The 16,241-nt window shown below is 41.4% G+C and overlaps 1 protein-coding gene across 5 annotated transcripts in view; it reads left to right on the top strand.

The window, feature by feature from the left end:
- Window positions 1-16,241, top strand: part of ANKRD17 (ankyrin repeat domain 17) — a 109,900-nt gene that overhangs the window by 18,063 nt on the left and 75,596 nt on the right. The window contains exon 1 of one of the 5 annotated variants that reach the window (XM_080976434.1): window positions 4,456-4,598. The exons of the other annotated variants lie outside the window; for them this stretch is intronic. Within the exon in view, the coding sequence (XP_080832560.1) occupies window positions 4,545-4,598 (54 nt within the window). The 5' untranslated portion in view covers window positions 4,456-4,544. Of the gene's footprint in view, window positions 1-4,455; window positions 4,599-16,241 lie in introns of those variants that run through there. 5 annotated transcript variants of the gene reach the window in all.

Raw genomic sequence — 16,241 nt, 5'->3', positions numbered from 1 at the left:
GTAATTACAGTTCGCCATTTACATTTGTTTTCACAAACCACAGTTGGCCTGCAATGCAGAACTGGAAGCCATAGCTTTATGGTTTCTAGTTCAGTGTTAGAGGCCAACTATGGTTTGTTCAAACCAAGAGGGTGAGGGAGGGAATAAAGAATATGTAAGCCTGAGCCATGCTCCTGGTGACTAAACCATGGTTTTGCTGTTATTTGTGAAGTCAGAAAATTCTTTCTTGACTATTTCACACCATGTGAACTTGTTTAATATATCAGTCTTGGACTTAATGAGGAACATAGGAATCTCCCTAGTGCTGAGTCATACCATTCAGCCATTTGTTGTATATAGCAGCTTTCCAGAGTTTCAGATTAGGGTCTCTCCTAGCCATACCTGGAGATGTTTGTGATTGAACCTGTAATATTCAACGTGCAAATCAGTTGTCTACTGCTGAGCTATTTCTCTAGGCTCTCCTGTCCATTGCTGGTACTTCCCACAATCCTTGGGAAGTGACAAGGCGGATAGATTCCTGTGCTTATTGTCCATATATTTATATATATATAGAGAGAGAGTAGGAGACTGAACACAGGGGAAGATCTCTCTGCCCGTCAGCTGCCTTAAAAGGGCTAGTCAACATTAAAGCAGAAGGACACTGAGGTGTATGCACAAGCACGATTGCAGTGGGAAGTTGAAATACTCACGGCTCCACAAATTTAGTTTTCCAGCCAAAACTTGTGGATGCCAAAACCTTCCCTTCCCCTTCCCTTTGGCTTCACATTGCACCCGTGAACAGTGTCAAGGACACTGCCTCCCCATACTACCAAGTATGAAGCTGGAGAAGTAAGAAATGTGGATTGTTTCCATGTTTGTTCAACTGTGTGGATGATCCCTTTACTTCAGGTCCGAGCCTGAGTAAGTTGTTGCGGTGTGGAGTCAGGGGGAGTTGGAACACTGGCTGTCTACCATCCAGTCAGCTACCCCCAGATTCTTTCCATAGAGCCAAAGAGAGAGGTTAGAGTTTATTTTTGTGTTAAGCAGGTAGGCTATCTGAGCTCTCCAGTGCTTTGTGCTTGATGCCAAAGTGGGCAGTCCCAAGCTGGACCCTATATTGGCACTGGATGGGCGGGCATTCTGAGTGCCCCCACCACCAAAGCTGTCATTCTCAAGGGCAAGGATTTTCTTTGTAACTGACCTGTGCTCCTAGATTCAGTCCTGCAGGGGTGTTGCACTTCCCCTCCCTAGCCCTGAGCGAAAGTAGAAGGCTGGGACTCCTCATCACACTTACTTCAATGGATCGCTTGCCATGGTGAAAGTGACTGGGGGGGGCGCTTTTCTTGAACTTTTTTCCTGTCTCAAATTGCATACGCAGCAGCCTTAGTGCTGCCCTTTATTAAATACAAGGTGGTATATAGATCACCATCCAGTTATTCACTGTTCCTGGTTTATTTCTTTTCAAGGCAAGAGGAGAAGAGCTGTGTTGTTTGCCACTTGGTGTTCGCCTGATGCAATTGCTGCTTGCCCCAGGGGTGCAGGCAAGTTTCATATGGCAAGGCTGCATTAGGCTACTGATAAGTTGGCATGTAAAAACAAGTTGCAAGCAACTCACAAATAGAGCATGTGCCATGAGCATCTAAGGTCCAGGTTTTTTTTTTGGTAATCCTTAAAATTTCTGCTTTGGGAAGTGTGACGGAGAAGGCTTTTTACCTGAGACTCAGGTTGTCCTGCCAGCTAGGGGTTGACCATAAGGCAAAACATGGATAATCGTTCAGACCTGGTATAAATTAGGACCCTATCTCTGGAACTTTGAGACATCACTTGTTAGCGACCATGGACAGAATCTGGGGAGGGAAGGGTTCATGCTTTGGCTTGACATGAGGTACCTATCTCACTGTGTTGTTCCTCAATGCAATATCTCATATTCTCCTCCCTACTTTGGGGAATGAGTGGTCAAAATGTCCTATAAATAGAAATGATGGATTATATTCAACTTTTACTCAGAGCAGGCCCATTAGAAGTAATAGAGCCAAGTAAATCGTTAATTTCAATAGGTCTACTCTGAGAGGGACTAACATTGGCTACAAACCAATAATTCTCTGTGGAATCCAGTGAAATGTTTATTAGAACTGCATCTCTTTCACAGCAGCAAATATTTTCCCCTTCTTTTCCCGCAGAAATTGATCACGTCCTCCAATACATGTAAATATTGGACAGAAGAGTGTTTAAAATGATGTTGCAACTATCATGTCAATCCTAATTAGCAAGTGTTGGCAGCAAACCACGCTTTAAACTCTCATTGATGCAATTATTATTCTTGACAAATATGTGCCCTTTAAATCGCTTCCAGAAGATAAGGGTTGCAGAAGTTAATTAAATGTGTTTTTAGGCATGCAATCCTACTTCAAATCCAGAAAATGGCCATTCAGACAGTATGGAAATCATTATGAATTTGGTTATTCTGTTTCCTAATTCTGTTTTTCATAATCGTAGAATGCTGTTAATGGAGCCTTGTATATAAGGCTACGGATTACAGTTGCTCATCTCATCTCTTCTTCTCTCTGCCCCCTCCCCCCCCCCCCCCCCCCGGTAGTCTATCCTTTTCCAAGTTTCTTTTCTGCTCTTTCCTTCTGAATGGGTACACCTGAGACTGGAAATGCCCAGTTTCTGTCTGCTTCAGATTTTAAGCCTGGGATAACCCAAATAAACATGCATTGGATTTCAATCTAGGTCTAGAAGGAAGAGTTGCCTCACAGCTTTCAGAATGTAGCCTTGCCTTAGACAGGGCTGTGTTTCATAGTCAATGTGTTGTAACTGTTGCAATGCTAGAGGCTGTAGATCTAAGGTTAGGTAGCAGGAAGGAACTTTTCATACAGCCTTCAGAACGTAGCCTTGTTTGACACTTGTTTTGGCATTCTGGAGGTGAGCCTTGGGACTGTTTCGTTCCTCTTTTCAGGGACAGCCTCTTGACCTTTAAGTGCTTTTAGCTGTTAGGACAGCATGGAGAAGGCTCACTTTGGGATATTCTTGCATGGTACTGGCAATGAAGGGACGCAGGTGGCGCTGTGGGTTAAACCACAGAGCCTAGGACTTGTCGATCAGAAGGTCGGCGGTTCGAATCCCTGCTACGGGGTGAGCTCCCGTTGTTCGATCCCTGCTCCTGCCAACCTAGCAGTTCGAAAGCACCTCAAAGTGCAAGTAGATAAGGTAGGTAAGGGAAGGTAAACGGCGTTTCTGTGCGCTGCTCTGGTTCGCCAGAAGCGGCTTAGTCATGCTGGTCACATGACCCAGAAGCTGTGCTCCCTCGGCCAGTAAAGCGATATGAGTGCCACAACCCCAGAGTCGGCCACGACTGGACCTAATGGTCAGGGGTCCCTTTACCTTTACCTTACTGGCAATGAAATGTGTATTTATGCTAAGTCTGAGTTGGAAATCAAGGGTCCTTCAACACTACCGAGACTGACTTTGTCTAAATAATCACTCTTATCTCGTGTCTTCCCCCCTCTTTTCAGAACTTCTAAAAATGGATTTTTCCTGATTCAGAAATTATGTCGTACTTTATGGCATCAATCAGAAATACCTCAATACTGTACAAACTTTCCCAATAAAACAATAGTGAAATATTATAAAGAAAAGAAGAAGCTAGTTTTCACCTGTATGCCATATATAGATTACCTGTGGTACTAATATCTCATGTGCATTCTGGAATGGCAGTAGATTGACCAGATGCCTCTTAAATAGATCTCTCAGGAAATATATTTGCTTTTTTAGTCCCTTAGCGAAGTGCATATACTTTGTCTTCATAAACCCTTATTACTAGATGATGCAACTGAGTTTTGCTTTTTTGTGCTGTAGAATAATGCATTGCCTGGGCACAGAATTTTAAACTTTTCCACTGCAGAGTACATAAAGCTCTGAGATTAGTTAGGTTTGTTGGAGAGAGGCGGTGTTTGTATTATTCTGTAGGTCAGCTTGTGTTAGGTATGAAATAATCTTAGGAAGGGAGCTATCCCACGTAAACACGTGAATGTTCATGTTTTAGAAGACTCAGGCATTTTCTATCGTTTGCTGTAATGGATGAGCAGAGTATTGGAAATTTGTCACAGATATTTATTAAGCACAGATTCATTCAGTGTCTGGTATTCTGTGGTGTATCTGACAGAGCTAAGCAAAACAGCATGCAGGATTCCTGGGTGCAGGTGAATTGCAATTAAGTTTTAAAAAATGGTAATCCAGTTGGTTTGGTTTTTTAAAAAGAAGAAGAAGAGTTGGCTTTCTATTTCCAATTCAAACGCACGTCCAGAAAAGGATATTGCAAAATAAGAAAAATCTACTTGTGTTTGCTTTGTGTGCTTCCAGAAAAGAGCAGCTGTGTCTTTAAAAAAAGATATCCAGTGAGTCACCCCTGCTCTGTTGGTAGATCCCTGGTTTGCCAGCAGTAAAGCTGCTTGAAGGGTATAATAGAACATTCCATTTCCTGTTCCCTTGCTGACACAGAGGAGTGTTCCTACTGGCAGTGATCTAATCATAGTGCAGTAAGAATCATGGCAGTTTGATAAAACATGGTGGAGACAGCGGCTGAAATGGAAGCGTATGTTTTAGAAGACATTCTTGAGGTAGGGCTTGCTTTTTTGCATATTGCAGAGTGCATTTGAAAGCCGATAATTTTAAAAAGTCCCTTTCAGGCGACGCTGTGCTTTAAGGCAAGTCACAGAGTCCTTGTTACGTGTGTGATGTGCTAAGATTAACTTGCAGTGCAGCTAGATCAGTCGAGAATGGAACATTCAGTGTTTATAAATTGTGGATGTGGAATATGCAGTGGGGGGGGAGAGGGGGAGGGAGGGAGAAAGAGGAGTCCGGGATTTCACATTACGCCTGCCTGCTTGTGACCTTTAGATTAACTCGTTAGAAGGTGGGGCTGCACATCGGCAGATAATCATGTTAGATTCTGAGTCCGACATACTTAATTATTTGGAAGAAAACATATGTTTTATATTTCAGTTTTGAGGGAGCAGAATTGTTTTGAACGTTAGTGTTGACATCGATTCAACTGCAACAGAAAATTAATTACCAAGTAAAATACACGGCCACATCTTGACTGCCGTTTTAAAGGTGAAGTGCTGTTTAGCAGTGTCTTTCCTTAGTAGGTGATGGCCTATGCACTATGCAGTGACTGCAGACTTGCAAGTTATTACTTAAATATGACAGCTTGGCCGGGTGATCAGGCAGGGTTTTTTTTTAATATGTCTATAGCATGCCGACTAATAGACTTCTCAGTTACAATAATGCTGAGCTGGGAGGAGAAGAGGCAGTGCAGGAAATAAAGGCCTACTGCGCATTATAAAGTGCTGCATGATCAATGAACATTTTCTGGAGTCTGTGTGTGTGTGTGAGAGAGAGAGAGATGGGAATTGAGCGAGTGTGTGTTTTGTGGTTGGGGATGACACTGCAGCAGCAGTTTTATGCCTCTGTGATCTGGAGAATGAAAGCTGCTTCTGTAATACTTTTTTTTAACTAATCTGAATTTTTTACTCAATCTGAATCTGTAAAATAGTCCACCCCATACCACAGTCGTCAGACACCAATGGCTGAATGCCTCTCTGACTCAAGCAAGACTTTTTAGAAGTTCACTTCTAAAGGTGCTACGGAATCTTCAGCGTGCTACGGAATACTTTTTAGCAATGCATGTACTTGATGAAATCATGGAAAATGAAAGTAGGAAAGCATTTTTGTATGCAGTTTCCCCTTTACAATTAAATGCCCTGTGCATATCTAGCATTTCTCTTGTAGTTGTACATGCCGTCTACAGTTTCCAAAACAGCAGTTGATTTTTCCATGTTTTTAAAATGTTTGTAAGCATCATAGCTGTGCATCTACTGTTGTGGTAGATTGAAGCAACTACGTTATGAAACTGCTTCCCAGTTTACAATTCATTTAAAGATTTAGGTACCAAATACATTACCTCTTCAAAGTACTTGCTCTTGGATTATCACTACATCTTGGGTTGGCATTATAATTTTTATTTTCTGAAAATATTCCACAAGACTCTTGAAGCAGATTATGGTATTTAACCCACAGCAATGCAATGCAATGCAATGCAATGCAATAACTGTGTGAGAAGAAGAATCAGGCAGTAAAGTAAAACAATCAGAAAAATCCATGACCAGATAATCAGTAAAGGCAGTCTGAATCTCCCTCCATGGGGAGGGAGAAGTGTATACAGGTGAAAAACATCAGTGACTGTCAGATGCCTTGTGGGAAAAGCATGGGTGACAGAGCAATTATAGCAAGAATCCATCCCCTGTAGTTCTCTCCTAGCTTAGTAACTGTTGGTTGACTTGCATTTATGAAGATTTATATTTATATTTTTAGTCAGCTTGCGTTTTTAAGCTTGTCTTTTTTTGTAACGTTCCATGGGTTTAATTGTGTGTAACGAGTAGGAGGTACTTCCATTAATTGTGTTGCTCTGTTAATGTAAGTTAGATGAATGTAATTTTGGTCCTTCCTGGTTTAGGGTGCACACCAGAAGCAGGAAATCAGCCAGGGAGGAGGTTAAGAGTATTAGACAAAGAGGTGTAAGATGTGTTAAAAGAGAATAGGGTGATTGCAGAAATGCTGAATGAATTATTTGTGAATCTCTTCACTGAGGAATATGTAAGGCTGAAGAACTGAGTCAAACACAGTGGATGAGATGAAGTTTTGGGGCTTATCAACAAATTAAAAGTCAACAGCTCACTAGATGAAATTCAGCAGAGGGTTCAGAAAGAACTAGAGTTTAAAATTGATGGTCTTCTAACAAAAAGTGGATTCCCTGTCAGAGAATTTTTAAAATAGTCATCATTTTTAAAGGATCCAGGAAATTGCAGGTCAGGTTAACATTGAATATGGTTAAATTGGTGGAAAGCATTATTATTGTAAACTCCCCTGGAAGTTTTGAATTGAAAGGTAGAAAGGGGTCATCTTTTAAACCTAGTAACTGGTTAAGTAACAGGAAGTGGAAAATAGTGATAGATTGTGAGTTTTCACAATAGATGGGAGTAAGTATTAGGATCCTCCATGTATCTGTGCGGGGAGCTATGCTTTTGACTTGTTTGTAAATGATCTGGCATGATGGGCAAGCAGTGAGCCAGGATGACACCAAATCATGTCACAAGCACTCTGCAGAGAGCTCCAAAATGATCTCCCCAAATCGGATGAAGACTGGCAAAGGAGGATCAGTGTCAGTAAGTGTGAAGAAACGCACATTGGGGCAAAAAAATGCCAAACTTCACATATACAGTGGTGGGGTATGAATTGGCAGCGTTGAGCCAGGAAGGGCATGTTGGGGTCATGAGCTTATTGAAAACCATAACCCAGCATGCAGCAGCCATGGAAAAAGGCAAATTTCATGCTGCGGATTATCGTGAAAGAAGTTGAAAATAAAACTGCTTGTATTGTAATGCCCATATAGAAATCTGCAGTGCAGCCACACTTAGAATACTGTGTACAGTTCTGGTTGCTCACCACAAAAAAAGATACTGTCAGTGCTGAGAAGGACAACTGAAATGAGTTGCAACATCTTTACTATGAGTTAAGGTTAAAGCATTTGGGACTTAGTTTAGTGGGGGGAAAGGTAAGTTGGGCATGACAGAGGTTTCAGCACATGCTAGAAACGTGGGCAGTATCCTGCTGGCTATTTTAGATATAGGAAAAAGACTGCATTTTATATTGATTTTAGGTTATTTTATTTTCCATTGTTATCTTTTGTACATCAGCAATTTTTAAAATGTTGAGTGGTTTATACTTTTCTTAGAATAAATCGGATAATAAAACTACTATAAATGGTGTGGAGAAGGTTGACAGAGAAGGCTTTTTGTCTTAGTGGCATGGAGTGCCTTTCATCAGCTTTGACTGGTGGCCCAGCTGTGCCTCTGTCTGGACAGGGGTAGCCTATTTTCTGTTGCTTATGCTCTGGTAACCTCTAGGTTAGATGACTGCAATGTGTTATATGTGGGGCTCAGTGCTGGATTTACATATAAGCTAAACAAGCTATAGCTTAGGGCCCCACTCTCTTGTGGTCCCCCAAAATATTTAAAGGGAAAAAACCTGGATACTTCTTAATTGTCTTTCAGTTCAACAATTACTTTGATAAAATACATATTTTGTTATGTGCAAATGGCTTTAGATACCTATTAGGTCCATAAATTACCATATAGCATATATTCAACACAAAAAAGCGACCATTTGTTGTTGACAAAGGACAGCTGGACATATAAAGGGCCCCATTACCTTCAGTAGCTTAGGGCCTCATCAAACCTAAATCCGGCCCTGGTGGGGCTGCCTCTGAAGATTGTTTGGAAACTTCAGCTGGTGCAGAATTCAGCAACAAGGATGCTCACTGGGGTAAGACGGTTTGAGCATATTACATTGATCCTGGCCCAACTGCACTGGCTGCCAATTAGTTTCCAGGCCCAATTCAAAGGGCTGGTTTTGACCTCTATAAAGCCTTAAATAGCTCAGGATCGCAATACCTCATGGACCACCACTCCCCATATGAACCAACTTGGCTGAGGCCCTTCTTCATATGCCTCCTCCACGAGAGGTCCAGAGGGTGGCAACACGAGAATGGGCCTTTTCTGCAGTGGCTCCTCGATTGGGGAAAGCTCTCCTAGGGAGGCTCGCCTGGGGCCTTCAGTTTACATCTTTAGGTGCCAGACAAGATTGTTTCTTCAAATAGGCCTTTGGCTGATTGACATCCAATGCCCATTTAAATGTGTTTGTAGGAGGGAGAGTGTTACGTGTTTGTTCTGTTCTTGTTTTTATTAGGTATTTTGTGTTTCTATTTTGTATTTTTATGGGGTGAACTGCCCTGAGATCTTTGGATGAAAGGCGGTGTACAAGTTTTACTACTACTACTGCTACTACAACTACTACTTGAGTAATCCACTCAGTGCTTTGCCTAAGGTTGAAGACAGACCTGCTGCATGCCATCCTAAGACTGTGACTAGATGCAGATTCCGTGACTTCAAAGTTGGCCAAAAGCAGTTAATGATAGCCGCTGGATAGGATGACTGTAAAAGGGGAATGGTTTATTGATGTAAGGCAGGGGTCAGCAAACTTTTTCAGCAGGGGGCTGGTCCACTGCCCCTCAGACCTTGTGGGGGGGGCGGACTATATTTTTTTTGGGGGGGGAGAACGAATTCCTGTGCCCCACAAGTAACCTAGAGATGCATTTTAAATAAAAGCACACATTCTACTCATGTGAAAACACCAGGCAGGCCCCACAAATAGACCAGAGATGCATTTTAAATAAAAGGACACATTCTACTCATGTAAAAACACACTGGTTCCTGGACCATCCGCAGGCTGGATTTAGAAGGCGATTGGGCCGGATCCAGCCCCCGGGACTTAGTTTGTCTACCCCTGATGTAAGGTAAAGTTGATCAATAGCTAGTAGCTATGGCTGCTGTGGGACGCGGGTGGCGCTGTGGGTTAAACCACAGAGCTTAGGACTTGCCGATCAGAAGGTTGGCGGTTCGAATCCCCGCAATGGGGTGAGCTCCCGTTACTCGGTCCCTGCTCCTGCCAACCTAGCAGTTCGAAAGCACGTCAAAGTGCAAGTAGATAAATAGGTACCGCTCCTGCAGGAAGGTAAACGGTGTTTCCGCGTGCTGCTCTGGTTTGCCAGAAGCGGCTTAGTCATGCTGGCCGCATGACCCGGAAGCTGTACGCCGGCTCCCTCGGCCAATAAAGCGATATGAGTGCCGCAACCCCAGAGTTGTGGTCAGGGGTCCCTTTACCTTTATGGCTGCTGTAGGCAACCTACAGTTTCAGAAGAAGTATGTCTCTGGAGTGACAGTCGCTGGAGAGCAGCAGTGGGAGGAGGCTACTTGTGGACTTAGCAGAGGCATGTGGTTGGCCAAAGTATATGAAACAGGATACTGTTCTAGATGGACTTCTGGTCCGATCTGGCATGTTGCAGTGGTATTTTCTACCACCAGCTACATCTCCTTGTTTTGCAGTGGAGGTTGCTCCTGAGGGGTCTGTTTTGATTAAGACAAAACCTTTCTTGCTGCTTTGCCTTGCTGGAATGTGAAAGTTCTTTCTAGAGGGGAAGCACATAACTGAACACACTAAACCTTGTAGTCAAAACAAGCCGTTCTGCCCTAATGTTAGAAATGCAAGAAGGAAGTATGAGGGAGTTGGTCATTTTATTTGGGGATTATTTATGCCCACAGAAATTTGTCCTGATACACAAACAAAGCAGACAGTTGTACAGAGGGCCTTTCTGTAAGGCAAGTTGCATTTATAACACTTAATAAAAAATTATTATCTTGGGAGCATCCCCTTTGATAGGGAGTTTGGTAGAGGGTTTCTTTACGGATACTGGATTTTACAGCTGGCTTCTGAAGTACAGTCAAGTAAACAAGCATGTGAATGCTTAATTTTTCATTCATATTAATTGTATTTGAATTCTCATGAAATGTAATAACAAAAGCACCAATCTAGCCTTGCAAGTGTCTACAACATTTCGTAGGCCTACATCACCTTTTTACTAGACAAATTGCCTCATAATTTTATTTTATTTTATTTTATTTTTGATACACTATGTCTTTTAAGACAAACAACCAATTATTGCTTGCTATAAGTGAGTATTATAAGTTGGGTGTTTTTTTCTTAATGTACAGGCCATTGTGTTAGAGAGAACAATGCTCTTAGTGGGTTGACTTCTAGAGCTAAAATGTTAAGTATACAGTTCTTCATTGTCACATCTTTATATATTATAGAAGTGGTTTTGAGATAAGGGTTGTATCCAGAGCCAGTCCTCCTCAGGGTCGACCCATTGCAGTTGATGGCATGCTTAACTCAGTTTCATGAATTTCAGTGAATTAATTCAGTCTGATTGGATACAACCATAATATGTTATGAAAAATCGCTTCCTTGGGTGGGTGCATCAGCAGAAAAAGACATGTTTTAATGTTAGTTGTATGAGTCAGGTACACTCTTCAAATTAGTTAAAACAGTTTTTCTTGTACGAAACGAAAAACATTTTAGAGTTAGTCTACCTAATATTAAGTATACACATTTTGTACTACTGGACTAGGATACAATCAGTGTGGGCTAATATAAAATTATTCTAACCTTTGTCTATATGAATCTAAATGATATTTGAAATAAAACGACTGTACTTTATTCTGATGGTGCATTCTTGGACACTGAGCCCCTAGTGGGCATTGCCCTAGGCTCTTTTTGTGATGCTAAATCCACGCTGTGCAATCCATGCTGTGAATCTTATGCATATTTGTTCAGATGTAAAATCCAACACTGTTCAGTGGGACTTTCTGCCAGGTAAATGTGCATACTGCAGATAACTCAGTCTGATGAATTTTGTAAACTCAGACTTTATCTAAGTTGATAAATGTGATAAACACATGAAAAAGCTTATACACCGTATTTTTCGCTCTATAGGGTGCACCGGACCATAGGGCACACCTAGTTTTTTTGGGGGGGGGAATGAAGGGGGGGGGAATTATCCCCCCCCCAGCCCCAAAGAGCAAAGAAGCCAAGACAGCCAGCGGGATCCATCTCGCACCGACCCCTCTCGCTCTCCAGGCTTCAGCGAAAGCCTGCATTCGCTCCATAGGATGTACACACATTTCCCCTTCATTTTTGGAGGGGAAAAGGTGCGTCCTATAGAGCGAAAAATACGGTACTTTTATTCTTTGATTCATTTCACAGCTTTTGAGAGGTTTCTCCCACCCCCCATAATAAAGTATTTATTTTATATAAGCATGCATATTTAACACATAAATTGTTTTCAGGTTCAAAATCCAAACTGCTGTGCATGTGTGGGTTTTGATATTTAGATGCCTGTTTTAATTTCCTGACCACGAAATGTTATTTCTAAAATGACATAGTTGTCAGTTTCTCAGTGCAGAGTCCCTGAATGACTAACATTTTTTGTTGGACGAGATTTCGTAGACGAGAGTCTATTTATCATATGCAGTCTTTCCAAGATGGATTGTTGAAACTCTCTGACCATGTGGTTTGGAAAAGCTGTACTCTGGATTTTATAATGAAACTATTTTTAGCGTACGGGATTATTCATTTAGCGTGCTGATAATGGTGAAGATAGTTCATGATTGGATTTCTCCTTTGCCGGCTTGCATGACACATGATATGTATGGTACAGTCATGCTTTCACAAGCAGATTCCACTTTACTCTAAATGCCTGCTGAGAAAATCCATAATTTGGTAAGCTGTTGAGCAAGTTTTAGATGAATTATTGGCTGATAATATTGGCCTAAAAAAAGTTATTTTAAAGCAGTGAGTTGAAAGGATTTTAACTGTTTAAAAAGTGTTTAAAAGGATTTGTGGCAGGTATCCTGATTCATAGAACCCTTCTTAAATTCCAGCTGTTCCTGAGTAAAAGTTTGGACTTTTCACCATGTCATTCTAAAACTGCAATTCATATTTTATTCAGAAGTAAGCACTGTTAAGCTCACTAGTGCTTACTACCGAGTAAACATGGATAGGATCTGTAATATATGTTGAACATTTGGTTAACAATATCTTTTCTTTAGCCAGCTGAAATACAGTCTATACATTTATGTTTGAAAGCTAAACAATCTTGCAAATAAGTTATATTACTTCGAATGAATTTTCTTCAAAAATCTTAAATCACTAACCCAATCTAGGAGTCTCATCAAGGCAGAGGGAGAAGTATAGAGGCTGTATTTTATTTTTTATTTGATGGTATTTAGTACCTCACAGATCATACCAGGAATCTGAAGTGTTGGAATTGAAGATGTTTTTCTTAGTGATTTGCAGACCAAAAGAGAGAACTGTATTCTACTCCATCCCCCAGCACTAATATTTAAGCTGGAATCCCTGTTTCTTCCAGTTGATTAGTACAGATAAAATAAGTGAACAAATGTTCTCATGCACCTTGTGAATGTGAGCTAATCAGCACAAACAATAGTAAACTTTAAAGCCTGTCTGTACCTTATCCTTATCTCCTCATTTCACTCAAGTCAGAGAAGAAGGGAGGATCACTCTCATGAGCAGGGAGGAATGGTCACTGTTGTGATTGCGACCATGGCATTTGTGGAATCCTTACTGGAATGTAACTTTGGCTTAAATGGTATTGCTCAAGTAATGGCTGGTCCACTTGGTATTGCCTCGTATTGTTAATGCCAATTCTATTCTTAAAAACCACATTTATCTGACCATTAATCTAACTATAACAATACCTCTATAATGCACCCCCCCCTAATTTATAAAACAGTATTTTGGAAGTCTATGCCAAGTACCATATTTTTCGCTCTATAAGACGCACCAGACCACAAGACGCACCTAGTTTTTGGAGGAGGAAAACAAGAAAAAAAATATTCTGAATCTCAGAAGCCAGAACAGCAAGAAGGATTGCTGCGCAGTGAAAGCAGCAATCCCTCTTGCTGTTCTGGCTTCTGGGATACCTGCGCAGCCTGCATTCGCTCCATAAGACGCACACACATTTCCCCTTACTTTTTAGGAGGGGAAAAGTGAGTCTTATAGAGTAAAAAATACTGTAACTCACTCAATAAGAATGGTAAGGAAATCCTTGTGATCTAAGCCAATCATCTAAAGTTGTCTTAGGGCTGGGACCTTCCTCCAACCCCAGTCTTTTAAATGGGTTTCACTCTTCTTCTTCTTCTTCTTCTTCTTCTTCTTCTTCTTCTTCTTCTTCTTCTTCTCCTTTTCCTTTTAGGATGTAACTTTCTGATGACTGTGCCCTGGTGTGACTCACCTTACAAGGCCAGTGGTTTAGACCTATGGAAACAAATTACCTTTAGGCCCCAGAAGGATGCTGGGTACATGATACAAAATTAGAACATATTTGTCTGCACACCTTTTTAATTGTAAAATTTGCATTAGGTGTTACCAGGGAGTTGGGACAGTTAGGAAGACCCTTGCTAATCAGAAGGGGTCCTCCCTAAGTCCCTGCTGTCATCTTCTAGTGAGGAAATGTGGTGCCATCTAAATTGGACAAAACACTTCCCTCTATTATACAGTTCAGGGCTTACTGTTGTGTTAGTGAGAGCTATTATTCCAGCCACATTTATTTATACAATATATAAAGAACTCTTTGTTTTCTCAACTGTCATTTTGGATTTTGTCATGAGAATCAAATTTGTGTAGCATAATTTGGGGGAGTTATGGGGGTTTGTAAGTTGCATGCTGCATTCAACCACCCTACACTGGCTTTTTATAGCAGCCTATGGGTTTTAGTGCAAGGGATGTGGGTGGCGCTGTGGGTTAAACCACAGAGCCTAGGACTTGCCGATCAGAAGGTTGGTGGTTCGAATCCCCGCGACGGGGTGAGCTCTTGTTGCTTGGTCCCTGCTCCTGCCAACCTAGCAGTTCAAAAGCACGTCAAAGTGCAAGTAGATAAATAGGTACTGCTCCAGCGGGAAGATAAACGGCGTTTCTGTGCGCTGTTCTGGTTCGCCAGAAGTGGCTTAGTCATGCTGGCCACATGACCCGGAAGCTGTACGCCGGCTCCCTCGGCCAATAAAGCGAGATGAGCGCCGCAACCCCAGAGTCGGCCACGACTGGACCTAATGGTCAGGGGTTCCTTTACCTTTACCTATGGGTTTTAATTAACAATCCCAGTAAAACTGCTGCCCTCACAGTTGCAGAAATTTGAGTGCTGAGGCACAAATTTCTATGTAGATTTTAGTGCTAAAGCAGTTGTTAACAGTGCACACTTCTTCGTATTAAGATTTACTTGAATAATCTGTTTATGTGTAATCTGTCAGAATCTGACAACAATCAAAGGTTCCTGAGAATTCCAGCTAGCTATTATATTTTCAGCTTTAAATACATGTAAGAATGTTGGTGGCTTTTGAAAAAAGAATGGGAGCTTTTCTGCTTAGGGATAGTTTGTATGGCTAGGTGCTCCCGTCCCTAGTCACATTTTTTCACTTACAGTCATTTCATTGATCATTGCCAAAAGAAAAGTGAGGTGCATATTTTACAAAAGCAGCAGTAGTGAACAAAGCATGACATTTGTATGCATTCCGAGAAATAAATTGTTTTGTGTTAGTTAGTAACTGTTTAAAAATGTAGTATCAACTTGCAAAATCTTAAGACATATATATATATATATATATATATATATATATAACATGATAATTGCAGAATGTTGCTTAATGAACATATATTTGGGTTCAAAATGTGGTGTGTTTGGTGCAGAATTTGATTTGTGTTTACTTGGGTCACAAAATATCCTGTATTAAATGAAATAAACTTGTATGGATTAGGGATGATTTCACTATACTTTGCTCATTAAAATTGTTTCTTACCCATACTTCATCATAAGGTCCCGGTTACATCCGTATAATCCAGTAACAATGAAGTTCAACAAAACAATTTAAAACAAGTCAAAGAATGCACAAATAGAGGTAGTCCTACAGAAATCACATACATTTTACCTGTCAAAGGCCCAGAAAAATAAATTGTGCCCAAGAAGGACTTAATTTCACATGCAAAACTATTTATCTGAAACCACACTCAATTGTCTCACACCTCATGTCCTGTGTGGGGCACATTAAAAGGTAAAGCCTGCCTGCCAAGGAATGGTGTTCATTTGCATGCAACTTGAAATCACACCACCCCAGCAAAGAAAATGGGCTTTGCAATAGTAGGCAGCTGCTTCCTTTGCCTGCAAGGTTTGAAATCAAACTGGGGGCAAAGGAACATTTTGTTTGCAATTCAGGCTGGTCTGTAAAAGAAAACACTTGAACTGATGCCATGGTGATGTCAGGTCATGGAGATCTGCCACTCTCTCAGTGTGACTCATGGAAGTTTGGCGAGGTCAGGATCTGGTCCACTGGCTGCATCCAGTTCCCTACTCCTGTCCTAAACAGTTGATGCTGCACTATGTATTAGGAGGCAGGCTTTGTTCAGCAGGGATCACTCTGAGGGCTGAATACAAGGCTCTTCCATGTGACTGCCATTTTTTAAAAGCAACAAGGTCAGAAGCAATCCCATGCAATATGTTCAGAGTGCTCACTTAGAAGCACAGAAAGGGTGGATAAAACAGTCTTGGTCATCCCACGTAGCAACCAGGGCTACCTCCTAGAATCTGTACAAGAGGCTATTTCCTTTCTAGTCTTAATTGGGCGTTGCCCTAAAGGGTGGTGGTGGTAAGGGAAAGCTTTTAGGAAATGACACATGGAGCTGCAGACAAGATAGCTGCTATATATTGCTTTGCCGCATGTCCCACCGTTCTTAAT

Source organism: Podarcis pityusensis, assembly GCF_964106645.2.
Source record: "Podarcis pityusensis genome assembly, chromosome: 13".
Lineage (NCBI taxonomy): Eukaryota > Metazoa > Chordata > Lepidosauria > Squamata > Lacertidae > Podarcis > Podarcis pityusensis.
Note: the sequence above shows the minus strand (reverse complement) of the source record. Positions and strands in the feature narration are given on the sequence as shown.